The 18584-nt window shown below is 52.5% G+C and overlaps 4 protein-coding genes across 4 annotated transcripts; 2 read left to right on the top strand and 2 right to left on the bottom strand.

Annotated features, from left to right (window-relative positions):
- Positions 1 to 728: 728 nt before the first annotated feature.
- BDP55DRAFT_726341 (uncharacterized protein) lies at positions 729 to 3701 on the top strand (the record flags this gene model as incomplete). The annotated part of the gene is made up of 5 exons (XM_060579134.1): positions 729 to 889; positions 947 to 1796; positions 2496 to 2764; positions 2827 to 3092; positions 3151 to 3701. The coding sequence occupies 5 exons, from the start codon at positions 729 to 731 to the stop codon at positions 3699 to 3701; spliced, it is 2097 nt and encodes a 698-aa protein (XP_060432126.1).
- A 926-nt stretch (positions 3702 to 4627) lies between these two features.
- BDP55DRAFT_726340 (uncharacterized protein) lies at positions 4628 to 5020 on the bottom strand (the record flags this gene model as incomplete). The annotated part of the gene is made up of 1 exon (XM_060579133.1): positions 4628 to 5020. The coding sequence occupies one exon, from the start codon at positions 5018 to 5020 to the stop codon at positions 4628 to 4630; it is 393 nt and encodes a 130-aa protein (XP_060432125.1).
- Positions 5021 to 10536: 5516 nt separating this feature from the next.
- Positions 10537 to 12771, bottom strand: BDP55DRAFT_44154 (uncharacterized protein). The gene is made up of 4 exons (XM_060567599.1): positions 12572 to 12771; positions 11027 to 12498; positions 10796 to 10970; positions 10537 to 10740 (listed from the first exon to the last, which is right to left on the bottom strand). Exons 1-4 carry the CDS (start codon positions 12615 to 12617, stop codon positions 10628 to 10630), a joined length of 1806 nt encoding a protein of 601 aa, XP_060432124.1. The 5' UTR covers positions 12618 to 12771; the 3' UTR covers positions 10537 to 10627.
- Positions 12772 to 16310: 3539 nt separating this feature from the next.
- BDP55DRAFT_726338 (plasma membrane fusion protein PRM1) lies at positions 16311 to 18503 on the top strand (the record flags this gene model as incomplete). Its single annotated transcript, XM_060579132.1, has 1 exon — positions 16311 to 18503. The coding sequence occupies one exon, from the start codon at positions 16311 to 16313 to the stop codon at positions 18501 to 18503; it is 2193 nt and encodes a 730-aa protein (XP_060432123.1).
- Between the last annotated feature and the right edge of the window lie 81 nt (positions 18504 to 18584).

Raw genomic sequence — 18584 nt, 5'->3', positions numbered from 1 at the left:
GCTTGGTTTCTGGGTAGTCTATTTGACCCCAGGAAGCTGGCGAAGAAGCATCTGAAGTGCTAAGAAGTAGCCCGGCCTAACTATGAATCTGATGCATAGCTCTAATCGTGTACCTGACTTTTGAAATGTGACTCTCTCAAGTGGGCGACAACACAGTTCACCGCTTGAAACCGCACCTCTACCTTTACCCCCTCTTCTGTGCATATCTATCATTACTCTCTCTTTCTTCAGCTGAGATGATTCACTCAAAATATATAGCCTGAAGAATGTAAATCAAGGAACACGAAAAGGGGACAGTATAAAAGATAGTGATTATGAGGGAGGGGATCTCTATACGTTGACCGGCACCCTCCTTTGTCGGCCACCTGCCCCTCATCTCGGTGTCCAGTGGATCCGCCTCACGTCAGGCAAAGGGCCAATATGGTACTCTCCAATCATGGCCTTTGCAAACGGACACTTTCTCAAGCTTGCACTGGGCGAAGCCCCTCACTTTCAGCTGACGAGGCAGGTTGACAGGTTGGGTGGCGACCACCGGCCCCTGTGCGCAGCTGCGCAGTTGAGCATATTCAGCGTCTTCACGACCATAAAAGCAGGAAGGCACCTGTTATTTACTACCCAGAAATCTGCGATATGCTACACTGAAGTACTGCGGCAGTGCTTTTGCTTTGCTGCGAGATTGTAATAAACCGATCCAAAGACAGCCTGACACATCGACCCAGTTGACCAAGATGGACCACGTCGAACCTATCGAGAAGCCGAATTCGCGAGCACGCAAGCGTTCTGAGGATATATGGGAGAGTTTGAAGGTAGTGATCTGTACGGAGTACCGTAACAGGACCTTGGAAGAATTGATCCAATTTCTCAAGGTTGAACACGATTTTGTCCCAACGTAAGATACACCACCATGCGAAGAAACATAACATACTGATGCTACAAACGATTGCAGCAAGAGACAGCTGGTTTACAGACTTGGCATTTGGAAATGCTCCAAATACGGCGGGTATGACCTCGACGAGAACGAAGAGAAAGAGAACTACTCCGAAGAATTACGCGAGATCGAGTCTAACAAATTGAACAACACAATCCAAGGTGGATTTGAGCAAAAAAATGACCACCACACTGATCATCTAGACTTCGAGACGCCTCAGTCTGCCAGTGGTTGGTTGGCACCAATGACGGATAGCTCAAGGGACGCATCTTATTACCGCGACTTCACCCAACTTCTTGTTCAACACATCTATGAGTCGGTGGTCTCAGGATCCGTTTTTGTAGATCTTGCAGACCATATCAACCGAGGACACCGTCTGTTCGAGTGGGCCACTGAGACCGATAAAGCCATCTGTGCCATTCGGATCAATCACAGCTATGGCAGTCTGATGCCCTTACCATTTAGGAAACAGCTGGAAGCTCTTGACGAACTCATTATGGACGAGCATCCCCATTTGTTGGGCACACTCTTTGTCATCTGGAAAAACACTTCGCTGATAGACGACGATAACACTTCTGGGAGATACTTCATCAACATAGTCAACAAGCTATGCCAAAGGCTTCTCGGAAGCCAGCACCTAATTGGGAAGATTTTTGCCTGTCTGAGCACTGGGTATTTTGATCCAGCTGCTTGCCTCGAACGGCTTGAAGTGCTTCCATCGGAACTTTTTGCCCCAAAAGATCAAGCTCTTGAACCAAGTTTCGATAAATACGGGACAAGCGACTATCAGACCATGTCCTCTCTGTACGCGGCCTCAGAAGGGAGTTTAGCCGGCGCCCAAGGTCTGGAGTTGATGAGCAGCGAAGCAGTTAGTTCGCGTGCTTTGACTCTTCGACAATACAGTAAAGAACGATACAGAGAGAGCTCGAGGCCAGCACCTCCAACATATCCCTGGGAAACCTCACCATCAATTACTCAGGCTTTAGTAGACCCTGAAGAGTCTTTCACAACCAACTTAACCGATCCTCGATCCCCCACGAACTTCGCGATCCGGCCAGTTGGCATCAATAGCCATCCATTTGACGTTGATAGAGGCAGACAGTCATCCATGGGAAGTCTTCGCGTATTCAGGACGGACGATACTTGGCCTATGGGGAAACCTGAAGGGTCCTCTGCGTCTCTTTCAGAGCAGACAGGACGACCTCAGGAAAATCGCCCAGGAAAGACTCGAGAAGTGCTAGACGCCAGTACTTCTTCCCTTCCAAGGACTCCTAGTATACTGACGCCTGCCAATGGTGATATGCGGATGGATATGGACGAAGGCTTGGTCTCCCACGATGAGGAGTCGGATATTTGGAGCAGCTCGACTGCGGACGAACAGCAATGCGTGCGGGCATGGGAGGCAGAAAGGGGCCAGATAGTCCAGAGAATCATGGAATCGTTTCTCCATGACTTGGACAGTCATTTAGAGGACACCACAGGCAACTCACTTTCTTTCAAAAAAGAGAATACAAGCGAACCCACACAGACTCCGTCGCAGGCCGAGGGGTCAACTGAACTAGAACAGAGCAAAAAGCCCCCAAAGCGACAAAAGACTTCTGGGAAGGGGAAAGATGGCGGTAGATGGAACAGAAAATATCCTGCTGGCGACAAACATGAAGGCAACGAAAGCGACGAAGGCGAGGGCGGCGATGAGAGGCCCCGCAAAGTGCCAGACAGGCACGGCGGTCCCACGAACATGCAATTCGCATGCCCCTTTTACAAGTGGAACCCTCTTGAATACCAGAGGAAGAAGGACTGTGCAGGTCCAGGGTGGCCTACAATGCATCGTCTAAAGTGAGTTCGTTACCGTCGACTTGATATTCAAATGGCCTACTTTACTAACACATGAATTTAAGAGAACATCTCTACCGCCGACATAGACGATTGCCATTCCAATGCAGCAGATGTCAAAAAGATCTTGTGTCGGGAACTGGGTTGGACTCGCACCTCAGAGTAGCCCAGCTTTGCGAGATTAAGGACCTAATCGGAGAGTTCAAATTTGGGCCTGATATCGAACGTCGCCTTAGGGTTAGGTCCTCACCAAATCGAACCGAAGCAGAGAGGTGGAAGCAAGCGTACATAATTCTCTTCGACGCCAGAGAAGATGGAGTGCCGACACCTTGTGAGGAGCAATTCAATGAAAGTGCACGGTTAACGGAACTAACATGAAACCTGTTCAGACTACGATTATGATACCTCGGTGCTTGATCGAGAAGAGACTTGGATGGAATATCAGCGCCGCGAAATCGCGATTCGCTTTCGACAGCGTGTCGAAGCTGAGGTAGAGCGAAGATTCGCGAACGTAGAGCCGGAGCTTATGGCAGGGCTGCGAGATATTATCCAAGATGTGGGCCTCACAATGAGGCAAGCCTTTGGAAGGAGACAAGAGGAAGCTCGAAACCTAGATCGAGAAGAGAGCCCAGCAATGCCGCCACCGCCACCGCCGCCGCCGCCAGCAGACCTCGACGAATCTTCGACGAATACAGCTCAGACACCTGGTAACGACGAGGAACAGATAGCCGTGGTCCTAAGAAGCCCCGTCAATAGGGATACGGGTAACTTTCTTCTCGACGATCCGCAGCAGGAAATACTCTTTGCCTGGCCGGAAGCAAGTGGCACGGTCACACAGAACCAGGAAATAGAGGAGGGAGATTGGGCATGGGACCTTTCACTGGATGCTAACTTTGACACTGACTTTCTCGATGATGTCGGAGGCAATGTCACACTCTGAGTGAACTGGCAAAGTGAATAGGTCCCAATTGATGTAGAATCACACTTTACTCCAAGACGACTCAAACTTATCGAGTGAGCTTCTCGCAGGTGATTTTCAAGATGATGAATTATGTCTTGGGAGGGTGAAGGTGCCAAAGACTACATGGTGTCGTCAAATTCGCTCAGGTTGATCACGAAACATGGCTTCGTTCCACGGTCAACTAATCGCCAAGACGGAATTAGGACACTCCACGCATGTTATCTACCTCGTTTGGTCACGCGGAACTGGAAAGAGCCCTCGCTCACCCATGAGAATCTGAGCAACAGGACAATGAGTATGGCATCAATAAAAGGGATCATGCTGCGAAGTCAATTACGCTTTTGTATTAATTGTAAGTCATCTCTTGTCAGAGAGGATTCCATCGTGACCACTCGACGCCCGCGAGGGAACATGAGAGACGTGTCGTACATCACCCGCATGCCAAGAGGCGCGGATCCCCTCGCTAGGAGCCCCTCCCGATCGCCACGCCACTAACGTAGGTAAAGATAGACTAGGGTATCTCCCCTCTCCCTTCAGGAATGCGGCGGAGAGTCCGCTGCGGTCCTGCCACACCTTTGGCCTTGAAGCCAGTGCTGCCCCAAAAGTAACATTATTGCCTGCCCGTTTGTCCTGATCATCATATTCGTCATGTGCCTGTGGTGTTGCTGATGTGGTTCCAATCGACCGATCTCAATTCCAATCCCACACATGTGCAACGCCATCGCCGTGGTATCCCGAGTCCCGAAGCCCCAATGCCATTACATGTAGTCCTTGTCGAACACCAAACGCCTCGCCAGGAGTAGAGAGAGAGAGAGAGAGAGACAGCAGAGGAAGGATGGATAAACACCCTTCCCCAAAGTTCGAACCGTGTCATAACTCCATCATTATCGGAAGTAACCTCGGCCTCACGTCCTCGCCTTCTTCTTCTTCCTTCCCTCCCCTTCGTCCCGGCCCCTCTTGCTCGAGCCGGGTTGTGGTATTGACGCTGACGACGATGATCCTGCTACTGCTGCTGTTGAAGACGGGTGTTGGTATTGCTGATACTGTTGATATTGATGATGATACTGCTGAAAATCCTGCTCACCAAAGTCCATACCGGCAACGCCTTCGTCCTCGCCGGCGCAGGCGTCGCATTCCTGATCAAAGGCGTGTGTCTCGACGTCGACGCCACGCCGACACGAGCCGAACTTGTCGGCGTTCTTGGCCTCGAGGCACGAGAGCTGCTGGGAGAGGTCGGCCCAGGTGAGGGATTCGTTGCAGCGGGTGCAGGTGCCCGCGAAGAGCACGAGGCGGCACATTGTGTGTGTATTATTATTGTCTCTTGTGGCGGGAGGTGATTGAGGCGTTGTTGGAAGGAGGTATTAGGAGGACCACGAGGTCGAGAGTGGAAGAGGTGACGGTGTGTTTTTCGAGCTCCTCCAAACCCCCAAAGTGATCTCTGGGCGAACGAGTTTGTTCCACGAGTGATCAATTGATTACCTAGGTAGGTAGGACAAGGGAAAAGACAAAGAAGGATTTATGCTTGTTTATCGACCGTTTAGAAACGAATCCGCAATGTCCTTCGAAGAGGTAAACAAGGTCTTTCGAGAGTAAGAGAATAAGAATTAGTCGACACGTCGAGGAGAGGAAGAATGTTGAACGGCAGAAGAAGGATGAACTAAAATCAATCGTCGACGGATGGGCAGCCACAAGCTTTCAAAGGATCGACACGGGGGGCCCTAGCACATCTCGATAGAAAAAACGCGACTTGGAGCTTGACGGGTTGTGATGACACACTGACAGGTACGGATACACAGGACAGAATCATAAAGGGGGGGGAGGGGTGTGCATGGAGGGGTGTGAGGGGCCGACGGGTAAGGGAAAGGATAGAGTGTCAGAGAGGAAGCGAGAAGAGCTCATGCAGCTCAAGCCCTCTCTCGGAAGTGAAGTTGCGAAGAAGAAATAAAATTCAAGGAGTAAGACGACGAAGAGAGAGGGAAAAAAAAAGCAACAATCATAGATGAGCAGGAAGCGCCCTCTCTCTCTCTCTCTCTCTCTAGTCTCTACTCAATGCTGCCAGCCTGCCATCCTCCATGCAGCTCGCCAACAGCCAACCGTCTTGCAGTAGACTATATGCAGGATGCGGCTTAGCCTCGCCCTTGCGCCGCCGCCCAGCTGCACATCAAGACGCGAGACGAGAAAGAAAATGAGAAGCGAGCTGCATTTGCTGTTGGCTGTTCAAGTGCTGCTTGTCTCTCTCTCTGTCATGTCTGTCCTGTCTATGCCACGCCATGCCCATGTCGCCATGCCCCTCCCCGTCCATCCGTGTGAGAGTGCTCCAACTTTTGCACACCCCAGCGCATCCACTCGCGGCCCGCGGCCCGCGGGACTCTGCCGGGGAACACAGACAGGCCTTCCCGTCGTGAGAAACGATGGCTGTGGAGTTGATGTAGGTAAGAAGAAGGTCAACGTAGACCACCCTCGACACTTTTCATAGGATCACGAAATGGAGGGGTGGAACGGGACGGGGGTAGAGTGAGGCTAGGCGAGAGACGGAGGAAGAGGGCATCTTGCCCCGAGACATTTCTTGCATTGACATTCCAGGCACTCGAAATCTGTCAGTGTGTGTAGCTTTTCTTCTCTGTGGAGATGAGGTGATTTGAACTCCAACGGCGCTTTGAGACACTTCGCCGAGCCTTTTCCTTTCGGCTATGCGTACGTAGAACGACATTCGCCAATATAGACTCGTACGTAGATCTAGGAGAAGAGAAATCCTGCTCACCGTCCATGATCGATCCATGACACTCGAGAGTCAAAGGTCGAGAGTCAGACAGAGAGAAAGATGCGCGGGAGGCACGAGAGACACGCGGCGCAAAAACAAGCTTTGAGATGGGATTGTCTTAGGGCCGGGCGAGAGAAGCAGAGCATGGATCGCGAAGCGAGCAATGCAACGTGCCCCTTTCAGGATAGCTCCAGGATCAAGCTCCCTTGCAAACGGCAGACCTCAAGTTGTCCCCTCCCGAGTCCCGCATTCCTCTGCCTCTGTCTCTGAGTGTGTCTCTCCTCGAGAATCAACAGTTATCGGCCAGTCAGTCTATTCTTCCCGGGACCAAACCCCTCACTCATCCAGCGTTGTGGTCGAAGATGGTTATCATGATAGTTTCGAAATGCTGTTACATCAACACAGCCTCATGCCACGATGCCACGATGCCACAATGCCACAATGCTAAAATGCTGGCCCCATCCTTTCTCCCCCTTCATGACCCCCAAAAGTCATCCTGCATTGCAACCTTGGATCGGCACATGCAAGGCCAGATAAGGCAGACGGTTCGAGGAGGGAACACAGTCCGACAATCCACCTTCCACAGAACAACCAGCACACGCGGACACGGGAGCATGGGCATCCGCACGCCATTCTGCTCAAAGAGCCCGTTTTCCCTCTTCCGCTCGCTGGGCTCGAACGGCCTAGACCCTTGATCTTTTTCTGAATCGAAGACGCTGTTCAGTGTCCGTTAACAAACTTTTCAGAGGTTGACTCGGGTACACCAGCCTGAGAACCTCGTGCTCGTGCGCCTCTTTTTATCATCCGTTGTTTACGGAGAACGTTCATTCGGTTAGGCCGCCGCCCATCCATCACTGAGCGCCTGTTACGGCCGGCCGGTGGGATGACAATGTCCGTACGGAACAGTGAGTGACACCACACTCCATGCCCACCTACGGATACCGGTACATCTTTCAAAGGTCATGAACGAATCGGCTTCTGACAGACATGAAAGTCGGAGACTCGACCAATGCGGGGGAGAAGCGCAGTTTCTTTGCGCATCCCTCGTCCTCCCCTGCACGGCATGTCAGTTCATCACGTCTCTCTGTTCCCACACCAACCTTAACCTTACTTACACCTCTCGCTCTCGCTAATTAACATCAGTCAGACATTGACTGGGACTTCGTACGTGGTGCATAGGTAAATAAGTAAGCAGAAGGTCGTGAACCAAGGTGAACAGGCGACTGTCCATGCAAACACGTCCCTGTTCGATGCAATGTCTCGCATGGGATTTGCATTCAAGCAAAATTAAACTCTTTGCCTGTCTCGCCCGTGAAAAGAACTTTTTTGTCAAATCGTCTGGCAGCTATCTTGGCGTGGTGTCGGAGATATTTCCCGCCGCGCAGAACTCTCGACTCGCTCGTCCTTCCGCACGCGTCGATTGTGCAGATCGCAAGCATCATAGTTTTTGATTTTCCGGATGAACCGTTTGAAAAGCTTACGTGCCGACACCTAAACAGAATCCTATCATTGCCAGATCATGACAGAAAAGAGAGAGATAAGGCAGAGACGGAGAGGAGGACAGAGCACACGGCGCAGCACAGACTTGAGGCTCGCAAAGACATTTCACATGCAGCCAGACAGGCAGACAGACAGACGAGAGTGAGAGATAACCTCACGTACATTGATAACATGCACATGCACCCGCACAGGCGACAATCTCCCTTTCTAACCTTCAACTTGCCCATTGTCCAAACACCTGCGAGATGAAAATTCAAAACTTCAGTCCAGATACCGCAATAGTCAACTTGCAGCACGATTTCGAAAAGCAAATCTCAAGCCTGATGTCTCCCGCAGTCCGCAGAGAGAGGGCCGATAGGCGAGAGAAAACTGTCTGTTCGATGACACCACGATTTCGAAGGACCCCTTTTTTCCACCCCCCATCTGCCCTCACATATCTCTCTGTCTCTGTTTTTCCACAAATGTCAGTGCCATCAAACGGCGGCGATCAATCATGTCTGCCGCCCCTCCCCTTCCCCCCACGGCTGCTGGCTAATACTACCTCGAGGCTCGCTCGCGGCTCAGTCTCTCCCGCAGATAATGATGGGCAGTGCTAGAATCTCTGCCGCGAATATCGGCCTTGGTCTAGACCACGGCTAAAGATGACCGTCCATCGTCCACTATTCACCGATCCACCCCGAATGTGGTGTTACAATGCCGGTGTAATCCCTACCTACATCCTTATTCCATGCGCGAGTTGTAGGAGAGCGCTGCACGAGTCTGTCATTTTGATGATGGGCATCTTCATGTTTAGCTACTCTTGTCTCTCGTCTTTCTGGCCCGTCTTCGATTACTTAGGATCGCAGTCACATGAAATATTCAATCGAGAGGTAGAGGAGATGCAAATGTTCAACGTAGTAGAGGTGGATGGACCAAGTGGTTCCATGAAACGAAGACTCCGCGATCGTGGGAGTCCATCCTCACACAAAACTTACAGTCCCTTCATCGCCCTCCCAAGCCATTCGCTGGACAATGAGTCCATGAATCTCAGTGGACGGCAAATCGAAGCATCACCACTCTATACCCCCAATCTCACCTGCACGATTCAAACACTCAATTGATTTGATCCCCAATCACACCTTCCCATCTCCATCCAAACTTCTCCAGCGCCATGTAATGTTTGATGAGTTCAAATAACTCACTCCTTCTTTCACGTGAAAATAATTCCATTCCCTCACTCACACCTTGCCCTACCTCACCTTGCCTGAGAAAGATAAGGTCCTCTTCATGCCGCCGGCTACCACTTCACGCCTCGGGAGGCACAGCTTCCTACACATCCGGGGCGACCACAGCGTCAGTCCCGCACGTGGCACCACGGACGTTCCTTATCTAGGCCTATTTTCAAAATTGCACGTTGAGTACTAAACACTACGTGTACTATGTTTCGACGACAGTGTCCTACCAAAGAGACGTTTCCAGATTGTTTACGCATTGGTGATGAGTGATCAACATAGTTTAACCATTGTCTGGTCGTCAAGAGGTAAAAAGAGAAAAAGGGAAGCCTGGAGCAATGTTCACTTGCGGGCAGGACTGAAAAAGGTGGCTCTAGTTAACATGTGGTTGATAAAAGAAGTCATTTGCTATTGAATGCACTTCACATGGACCTCATAAGATCAGAGGAATTCATGGATTTGACTTGGAATTAACTATTATACAGAGTGCGCTTTTTGTTTTTGTTTTTGTTTTCCATCCCTTTGCCTGTTTGCGTCCCTAGTTGCGCTACATCCACCGGAAAGAAAAGAAATTGGGAATCAATTTTGCATGTCGCATAAAAATATGCCGGTTAGACATTGTACCCACGAAGACTGAAAAGGGAAAAAATGGACTATACGATAGAACCCTTGGAAGCGAGCTTTACTCGGGAAAAAGGCGACCGCGCAACCAACGGAAAGATTCAGTCGAGACCATGCAGATGAGGCGGAGGCGGATGCCATTGCCGAAGGCAAAGTTTGTCCTCAAGGGAACCGCGCCCAAGCGGCGTCCTGCAGCTGCATCATGACAGCAGGCAACTGTCTCAAAAGTTCACCATGGCCACTCTTGCAAATGTTCCACGAGGCAGGTTGCCAAAGGTGTCAAGTCCAGGAACGCTCGCAAGACCCAGCAGAAAGGTGTCCTTGCCGTCACATAGGCGTCAAGAGCGTGCATCATGGAGAATGGGGAGTAAATCCATGTCGCAGAGCAGCAATGAGCACCATGTCCATGTCAAGAGTCGAATCCAGTTCATGACAGTCAAGGATCATGTGCAAGCGAGAACGTGCCATCATCATCGTCAAATGCCGGGTTCAGTGCATCGAGATATCAGCGAAGCGAAACCAGAAGGCAGCTTGTCTTCCTCTTCCGTGTGTGGTCCTCTCCCCCAAATCCGTGATTTTGTCCAAAAAAAACAAGGTGGGCGCTGTGCTGTTGCAAGTCCAGCGAGATAAGAAGGTATCAGTCGTCGAATGGTTCGTAAGTGCGCACTGCCATGAGCCTCCAGAGTCAACGTGCATGTGCGGTGCTTCAGTATACGTAATGCGAAAAGAGGCATCAAGTCGAGGTCCAAGGCAAGTGATCAATCACATCACACAAGCATGTCCCCTACTGGAAAGGACGCATGCGAAAACCTCTATGAGGCTCCAGGAGGCGCAGCACCGGGCTGAGCAGCCGCGCCGCCGCCTTGTTGCTGCTGATAAACGAGGGACTGGTACCAGAGAGCGAGGTAGTTCTGGTATCCACCGTCTGCAGAATATTAGTACAGGATATAAGGTGCTCGCGTTATCATGCATAAACTTACATTGCGCATACGGGTCGGCTCCGTCAGCTCCAGCGGGAGCTTGAGCAGCTGGTGGGTTAGCAGATCCTGATGCTGATGGGTTAGATCCCTGTTGAGAGTAGCTTCTGTCATAGTCTTGGTTTTGACGACCGCGACCGCCGCCACCGCCGCCACCGCCTCCAGAGTTCTTTTGGCGCTGTCATTCTGTTAGTTACAACTGCCTTCAAGGTAGATTCGAGGTCTGTCACTTACCACTGCGTCGACCTTCTCTTCGATCGCTTGCTTGGCTCTGGCGATACTGTCGCGCGAGCCGATGAGAGCAATCTCTCGTTGAACCTCGCCTGGACCGGAAGATTGGGCAACATTGATCTTGCAACCAGTGCCATTCTGCATATCGCGGATGGTCTCGCCTCCCTTGCCGATAATCATGCCAACGGCCTCGGACGGGACGTAAATGGCGTCGTTGATCTTGTCACCGCCGCCGCCACCACCACCTCCACCCGTGGGGCCAGAGTCTCTCTGATGACCACCACCGTCGTGCCTCTGAGGCTTCTTGGCGGGGGCTGCTGGTTGACCCTCGTTCCGGCTATCGCTATCCACAATCTCCATGATCAGATCCTTGGCTTGGGCAGCTGATTCGCGAGAGCCGATAAGGTTGACAGGACGAAGCCCGTTGACACTCTTAGATTCACCAACAATATTGATGTGGCAGCCGGACCGCTCCTGCAAATCGCGAATAGTCTCGCCACCACGACCGATGATCAGGCCCACGGTTCTATCGGGAACCATAATTTGCATGCAGTCTTCGCCATCACGTAGAGCTGCAGCTCCAGCTCCAGCGGCGGCAGCGCTTACTTCAGGTGGCCCAGGGCGGTGGTCGCGGGGAGGGGGTCCCTTGGGGTTCGCAGCGCCACGGTTGATGGCGCCCATGCCGCTGTCATCGATAATGCGGTTGATGGCCTCTTTGACCTCGCTGCGCTGTGCCCTGGGACCAGTGATCTTGCATTGGCGGAAAGGGCCGTTATCGCTGGAAGGCAGGAACTGCACTCTGCAGTTGGACTCGGATTCGATGCGACGAAGGTTCTCGCCCTGTCTACCGATGATGAGACCAACGAGACTCGACTCGATCTGGATAGTCTCGGCGTTGTCGTCACCGCCGCCGCCGCCACTTCCTCTCAACGGAGATCGCTCTCTGCCGTTGGAGTTGCGGGGAGAGAAAGTGCGACCACCACGCGGGCCAGGGCTGTAAGACCGCTCGCGAGCGTGACCATAGTCTCGTTGAGCAGGGCGGTCATCCCGGCGTTCGTCTCTGTAGGGGTTGAAGTTGTCGCGGAACTGGTCGCGACGGTTGGAAGGAGAGCGGGACCGCGAGGATCGGCCGTAGTTTCGAGGATCCGGGCCGCGGGGAGCTTCGTTGGAGTAGACGAGGGGTCGGTCGTAGGATGTCACGCCCTTCTCAGCAGCGAAGGCCTTGGCCTGCGCAATGGCATCGGCGATGCTGACTGTGCCAGAGTTGACAGGGCGGATCGAGCTAAGATCCAGACTGCCGCTGGATGAAGGCTGGGGCAGTCCCGGGTAGCCACCGCCGCCGCCATAAGGAGGCGCGTTCTGTTGCGGCATAGAGGGGTAGGATGGAGGCGGCTGGCCGCCGGGAGGAGGATAGCTAGGCGGCATGCCGGGCTGTCCCTGGGTCGGCGTCGAAGACGTGCCTCTTTGTGCTGCGCCTGAATGAAGAAATGCAATCAGTCGGTGTTCGAGGGTGCAGAAGCAGATTCGCTTCGTATCTCGGGTACCTACCTAGGGCAGCGAGGATGGAGGAGATGTCGCGAGGTGGTTCGGCCATTGTGGCGGTCGCGTATGAACAATTCAAGGCACGATCAAAGGTAGATTATGACTTGTCAAAGAAAAAGTGATCGATCGTGTCGGAGGGCCGAAGACTTTTTGCGCGCGCAAGTGGAATTTTCAGGGCGGCGCAGAAATGAGTCGGATTGATTCCGAGAGTGGGTTTGATCAGGTGACAAGGATGTGTGTCAATGCCAGCAATCACAAAGTGAGGTCGCGAATTAGGCTTCAGACAATCACGGCCTTAAATGAAGTTGAATCGCGAAGGACTCTCAGGTGTTGTTAGCTTGTCAAGATGTGCGTGGGCAAGCTAAGGTGGAAGATGTGATGGCAAGGTTTGGAGTTTGGCGAGACCGCCTGCCGAAAACAGATTGCTCCTTCCTGTGCGGCGTGGGTTGAGCTGTGAATGTGATGCGCATGGTCGGCCAGGGGCAGGAGGCTGGAAAGTGGCATGGATCCAGTAGAAAAACGGATGTGCCGGACTTTTGTTCTTCCCTTGCTGACCGTGCTTAGATAAGGCACGTTCCCTTTCCCGCCCCGTCAGGCTTCAAAAGCACGTGACAAACTCACAAAAGCTTGACCTTGTATCCGTAATTGTGGCACAGGCAAGCACGGGAGGTCAAGCCACTTCTCGGGCTTGTCATTTCACAGCCTCTTATGTCGTCACCGTCGGCGACTTGGAAGGCATGGGTGACTGGCTACCTTACATTGCAATTCGAGGCACCTGAGTGACGTGAGATGGCAACAGCCAACAAGACGGAGCTAGGATGACTGAGACTGGGTAGTCACATACGGAGGGTTTTCGCGTGAGTTTGCAACACTGCATACTGGCGTGACTGGCTCGAGGCGCAGCTAAAGCAAGTCATGTCAATGCAATGCGAGACAGTTGGATGTAGCCGACTGACTTATTGCTTGGATGGCAGCAGTGATGCGATAATTGCCTGCCTCACGACAAGGTAATCAGTTTACTGGCAGACTGAACCGACGTCTACGGTAATTGCGTGCAATATCTCAGCTGATTTGAAGAGGAGGGACCGTGATATTATACACAGGACTGACCACAAATGAATCCCTCAACTTGAGGTTGCTCATCTGTCGGTTTCTGTACTGAATATCGCAAGCGCCGACCTCATGGCTGGCAACGATGAGTTCTGTAGCGAAGCGCCCATCGTCGCAGAGCGCGGGCCACCGGCCGCCAATCAATCTTTGCCAGCGTCAAGACTTGAGACGACCCCACAGAAAGAAGGAAGGAGCGTGGGAGCTTGGGTGCACAGGGCAAGTGCGAACTTCTTGTTTAGTGGAGCCACTGCCAAATGCCGCAACATTCCAGGTTCCATGGACTTCCAGGTCGCGACCATCGATAGTACCTGATTAATCTCGTGAGGAAGGAATAATGGAACAAATGTAACTTGGAAGGCACCCTCACGCTCACGCTTACCCTCGCCCGACTGCGCCTGCGCCTCTCGTCGGCAAGAGGAGGCCACCGTCGGGAAAATCAGGAAAGAAGCAGGGCACGACAAGGCATCTCATGTTGCGTTCCTTCTTTGCCTTCCAACTCTTCACTCTTTCAGTCTTATCTCTGTGCCTGAGGTGAATGACCGGCCAATGCCATTAGACGAACATTCCTGGGATGCCACGATTTGTGGGATTTTAACAAGCTTTTCCCACCGTCTGACCAAGATCAGCCTCCAAAAGGCCGTTCCTGTCGTAAACCGGTTTTTAGCATTCCGCGGTGGTCGGTGGCAAAAGACTTGGCATCGATCATTGCTTGATGCTTAGCAGGGACCTGAAGCCTCAAGAACCTCCAGGATGAGGGAGCACAGAGACGAGCAGCCAGTAAGTCACGAATCACAACACCAAAAAAACTATCTAGGGTCCATCTCCACTCTTTTGCCATTGACCTGCCCAATTCCCGGCCATTCTTACCATCTGCTTACAAGGATTAGATGTTAGCGGCGAGAACCGAATTGCCTTTTTCCCACGACGATTGGACAAAATGTTTGGCAATGCCCTCAGGGGTCCCCTGCTGGCGCCAGCCATCCGCCGTCTCTTTTCGTTCGTTGGCTGAAGATCTTTGCTCTGTTCCTGCTTCGCTCGCTGCGGTCCCTCACATCCTCTTCCCGGTTACCGTGACCCTTCGTGCAGTTTCCGAGAGAAAACCACACAAACCTCGCGACATCCCCGGATGCTCCAGCAAATCCAGAATCGTCCAGACCAGCCTAACCAGGCCAACTCACCGTTTCTCCGCCCGCAACGGCACCAAACCCATTCATGCCTCATCCGCCAGGCACAGCCACCGGCAACCACCTGGTCTGTTGGCGTGACTCGCGACGGGGATGCCACTGGAGCGGCGCCGTCCACCTCGCAACCAGAACGGTACCTTATCCTTACGAGGTGGCACGGGTGGGAAGCTCTCCGCAATAATCCCCCGGCCTTGCCAATGACGTCGCAGCGCATTCTTGTCGTGAGCTCTCTGGATCAACCCGAGCCTATGAGCGAGACCAGGTTGTGTTAAAATGCCTTCTACCCTCTGCTACACCCCAGGAAAGGCGACTTTTGGAAAGATGGGCACCATTCATCCGTTGCTCCGTGGTGTCCCCTTGTTCAGTGACTCAAATCTCGACTTGTATATCACTCTCGAGTTCGCCCCCATTCATGAAGCCACCAACTGTTGGCCTGACTTGAGTAAGGCCATAGCTCTTGTGATATCGCAACCGAATCCCACTCATCAAGTTCCAAGCAAGAGTCTCATCGTTCGATAAGACCTCATTGTAGGAGCAACAGAAACCACCTCACACCTTCTCACTCTCTCCAAGCAAACTCACACCCGACTCTCAGCTCTCACACCCAGCTCTGGCCTCGACAAGACGGATCGAGTCTATCATTGCAGGGCGTAACGTCATCTGATCTGAATACGGGCAACACGACATCAAATCTCAAGAGCCCCGTTCCGGTCTCCGAAAATATCGCTTTGCCTTAGCAGCGTTTGGGCAGCCGCTCATCGTGACCCCGGACGGCAGGTTTGGTTGGCTGAGAGCGGCCGTTGAGCGCGCTTAGAAAACGAGCCTCACCCCAAATCCCTATATCCACCCTCACTGGGTGTCGCCAAACGAAACAAAGATTTGGGCCAAGTCGAGGTAATTTCCCTTCAAGGCCACGGCCAAAGGGCCCATTGCTGGCTTTCTTTGGCATTGCGGTGTGAATCAGGTAAGCCGCCTTTTATTTTCTTTTCTCGACTTTGTTCCGATTGTTGCGCGCCTATTGCTGGGCGATTTCGTGGGCCTGGCCGTGTTAGTCGGCTTCCTTTTTATTATGCGTACTGCCCAGTCATTCCTGTCCTCTCTTGTCTCTGCCGTCCTTCCAAGTCATCCTCGTCCTGTGTATTCATATGCTCTCCCGAAAAAAAAAGTACCCCACAATGAATGAATAGAAGCTTGTTCAGAAATCAGTGCTCGACGAGTTTCCTTTGTCACTCTATTTCCTTCCTCTCTTTTTCCCCTTTGCCTCTTTTCCCCCTTCGTGTCGAGTGATTCACCTAATTCCATCACCAACTCCACCAATTAATTGCTCCTCGACGTCGATCGCCGTCCTTTTTCACTTCATTTCTGGCCTTCGCCATTTTTTTCTTTTTCATTTTTATCTGCTGGCTCAGAATTACTCGCATCGGCTTCTTACATTCTTCGATAGAATCAACATGTTTTCCTCACGGAATCGCAAGGAGGAGGCGGCCTACCCGGCCGTCCCCGACTCTCTCAGGTCGGACTCGCTCGAGATGGCGGAACTTAGAAAGACGCAACAAGCGCGAGCCGACACTTCCCCTGCCATAACACCATACCTCAGTCTTCAAGCCAGGCTCTCTCAGATCTGGCTGAACCGCTGGACGATCTTGCTATTACTCGTCCTCCTCAGAGTCATCCTGCTCATCGCCAGCCTCAACGACAATGTCGACGACGCAAATCAAAAAGCACTCTCTGCTTGCACAAAGGTCGAAGATATCGGCAGCGCCATGGCCTCCATGCCTCACTATCTCTCTGTCGGCGTCAACGAGCTATCAGCCAAGGGCATCGAGAAGACCCTCGACGGCATGGTTGCCGCACTAGGTCTAATTCTTACTGGTGTCCAGAATCTCATCATCTTCGTCATCAACATGATGACCTCGATGTACACCTGCCTCATCACTGCCTTCATCCATGGCGGTCTTGACGTTGCCTCTGACGTGACCAAGAAGGTTACCGACGCCATGAACAAGGTGGTTGGCGACATCAGCAACACCATCGATGATAAGGCCAAGAGTCTCTCGGACGGCATCAACAAGGCCGTGGACGCAATAGAAAACTCCGTTCTCGGTAGCGTTCTGCCTGACTTCCCCAAGGTCGACTTCTCTGGGCCCGTCAATGACCTGCGCGACATCAAGATCGACTCCAGCGGCTTCGTCAGTGACATCAACAAGCTCAACGACGACCTGCCCACCTTTGAGGAGGTTCAGAATATGACGGCCCAGGCCATCTCGTTCCCTTTCAACTTGCTCAAGCAGACTGTCAACGATGCCTACAAGGGCTACAAGTTCGATCGATCAGTCTTCCCTGTCGCCCAAAAGCAGGCGCTCCAGTTCTGCTCGACCAACAATAACATCTCCGACTTCTTCAACAATCTGCGAGACATGATTCAGAAGGCTCGCATTATCTTCATTGTCGTTCTCTGCATCCTGGCTGTGCTGGTCATTGCACCCATGGCTTGGCTGGAGATTAGGCGCTGGAGACGTGAGCGAAAGCACGCTCAGATCATGGCCAGCAACCAGTACGACTCAATGGACGTGGTCTACATCGCTTCCCGCCCAATGACCGCTACCTGGGGTATTAAGATTGCTTCTAAGTTTAAGGGCCGTCGCCAGATCTTGGTTCGCTGGGCCATTGCGTACGCCACATCACTTCCCGCTCTCTTCGTCCTGTCTCTTGCCATTGCTGGCTTTTTCTCCTGCTTGTGCCAGTACGTCTTGCTCAAGGCTGTCGAAAGAGAAGTGCCCGCCCTTGCCAACCAGGTCGGTGAATTTGCCGGCGAAGTCGTCACCTCGCTCCAGGATGTCTCCAAGCAGTGGGCCGACGATGCCAATGGTGTCGTGCTGTCTACACAGAACGAGATCAATCAAGACATGCTCGGCTACGTCACGAACGCTACTTCTGCGGTCAACGACACCTTGAACACATTCACCAACACCATGACAACTGGTCTGGAGACTGTCTTCAACGGCACCATCCTGATTAACCCCATCAAGGACGTCATTCGCTGCACGATTGGCCTCAAGGTCGAGGCTGTCCAGAAAGGACTTACTTGGGTCCATGATCACTCGCAGATCTCGTTCCCTCTCTTCGACAACGATACCTTCAGCCTCGGCGCTCAAGAGTCTATCTCGGGCGACTCAGACCTCAAGACCTTCCTCTCGTCACCCTCAAGTGTATCAACGGACGAGGTGACCGGTGCCGTGACTCATGTTACCGACATGCTCCGACGGGGCATCATCAAGGAAGCGCTCATCTCCACTGGCATCCTTCTCATCTACGTCATTGTCGTTCTCATCGGTATCATCCGCGCCCTGGTTGGCATGGCTATGCCTGATAAAGGCCGCGGTGAGGGCGGGTTGCGCTACACCGGGGACGATCGCCCAGCGATGAGCCCGAGAAGCCCGCCCAGATCCCATGGCAACGACTCTCGATTCCCACAGTTTGGTAGCGACGCGTCTGCTGTGGATGATGAGCAGTACTCGGGCATGCGAGATGAGAAGGCCCTAAAGAAGACAAGCGTGCAGAGCGGCAGGGCGCAGCCCACAGAGGGTCATCAACGACAAAGCTCGTACGGGCACCTCGACACAGCATCATCAACCAAGTTTTAAAACGGTATCTACGAAGTATCGACAACAGAAAGAAAAAAAAAGGACAAAAACAGACAAAGAGGTTGGAGACCTTTATAACTC

This window comes from Colletotrichum godetiae (assembly GCF_030913485.1).
Source record: "Colletotrichum godetiae strain CBS 193.32 chromosome Unknown BDP55scaffold_11, whole genome shotgun sequence".
Taxonomy (NCBI): domain Eukaryota; kingdom Fungi; phylum Ascomycota; class Sordariomycetes; order Glomerellales; family Glomerellaceae; genus Colletotrichum; species Colletotrichum godetiae.
Note: the sequence above shows the minus strand (reverse complement) of the source record. Positions and strands in the feature narration are given on the sequence as shown.

Excerpts from the sequence above, each read along its gene's own strand:
- BDP55DRAFT_44154 (XM_060567599.1), bottom strand. The coding sequence starts at position 12,617 with ATGGCCGAACCACCTCGCGACATCTCCTCCATCCTCGCTGCCCTAG. Across the intron at positions 10,971-11,026 it reads AAGAGAAGGTCGACGCAGTG|CGCCAAAAGAACTCTGGAGG; the intron begins GTAAGTGACAGA and ends ACAGAATGACAG. Across the intron at positions 10,741-10,795 it reads AGCCGACCCGTATGCGCAAT|ACGGTGGATACCAGAACTAC; the intron begins GTAAGTTTATGC and ends AATATTCTGCAG.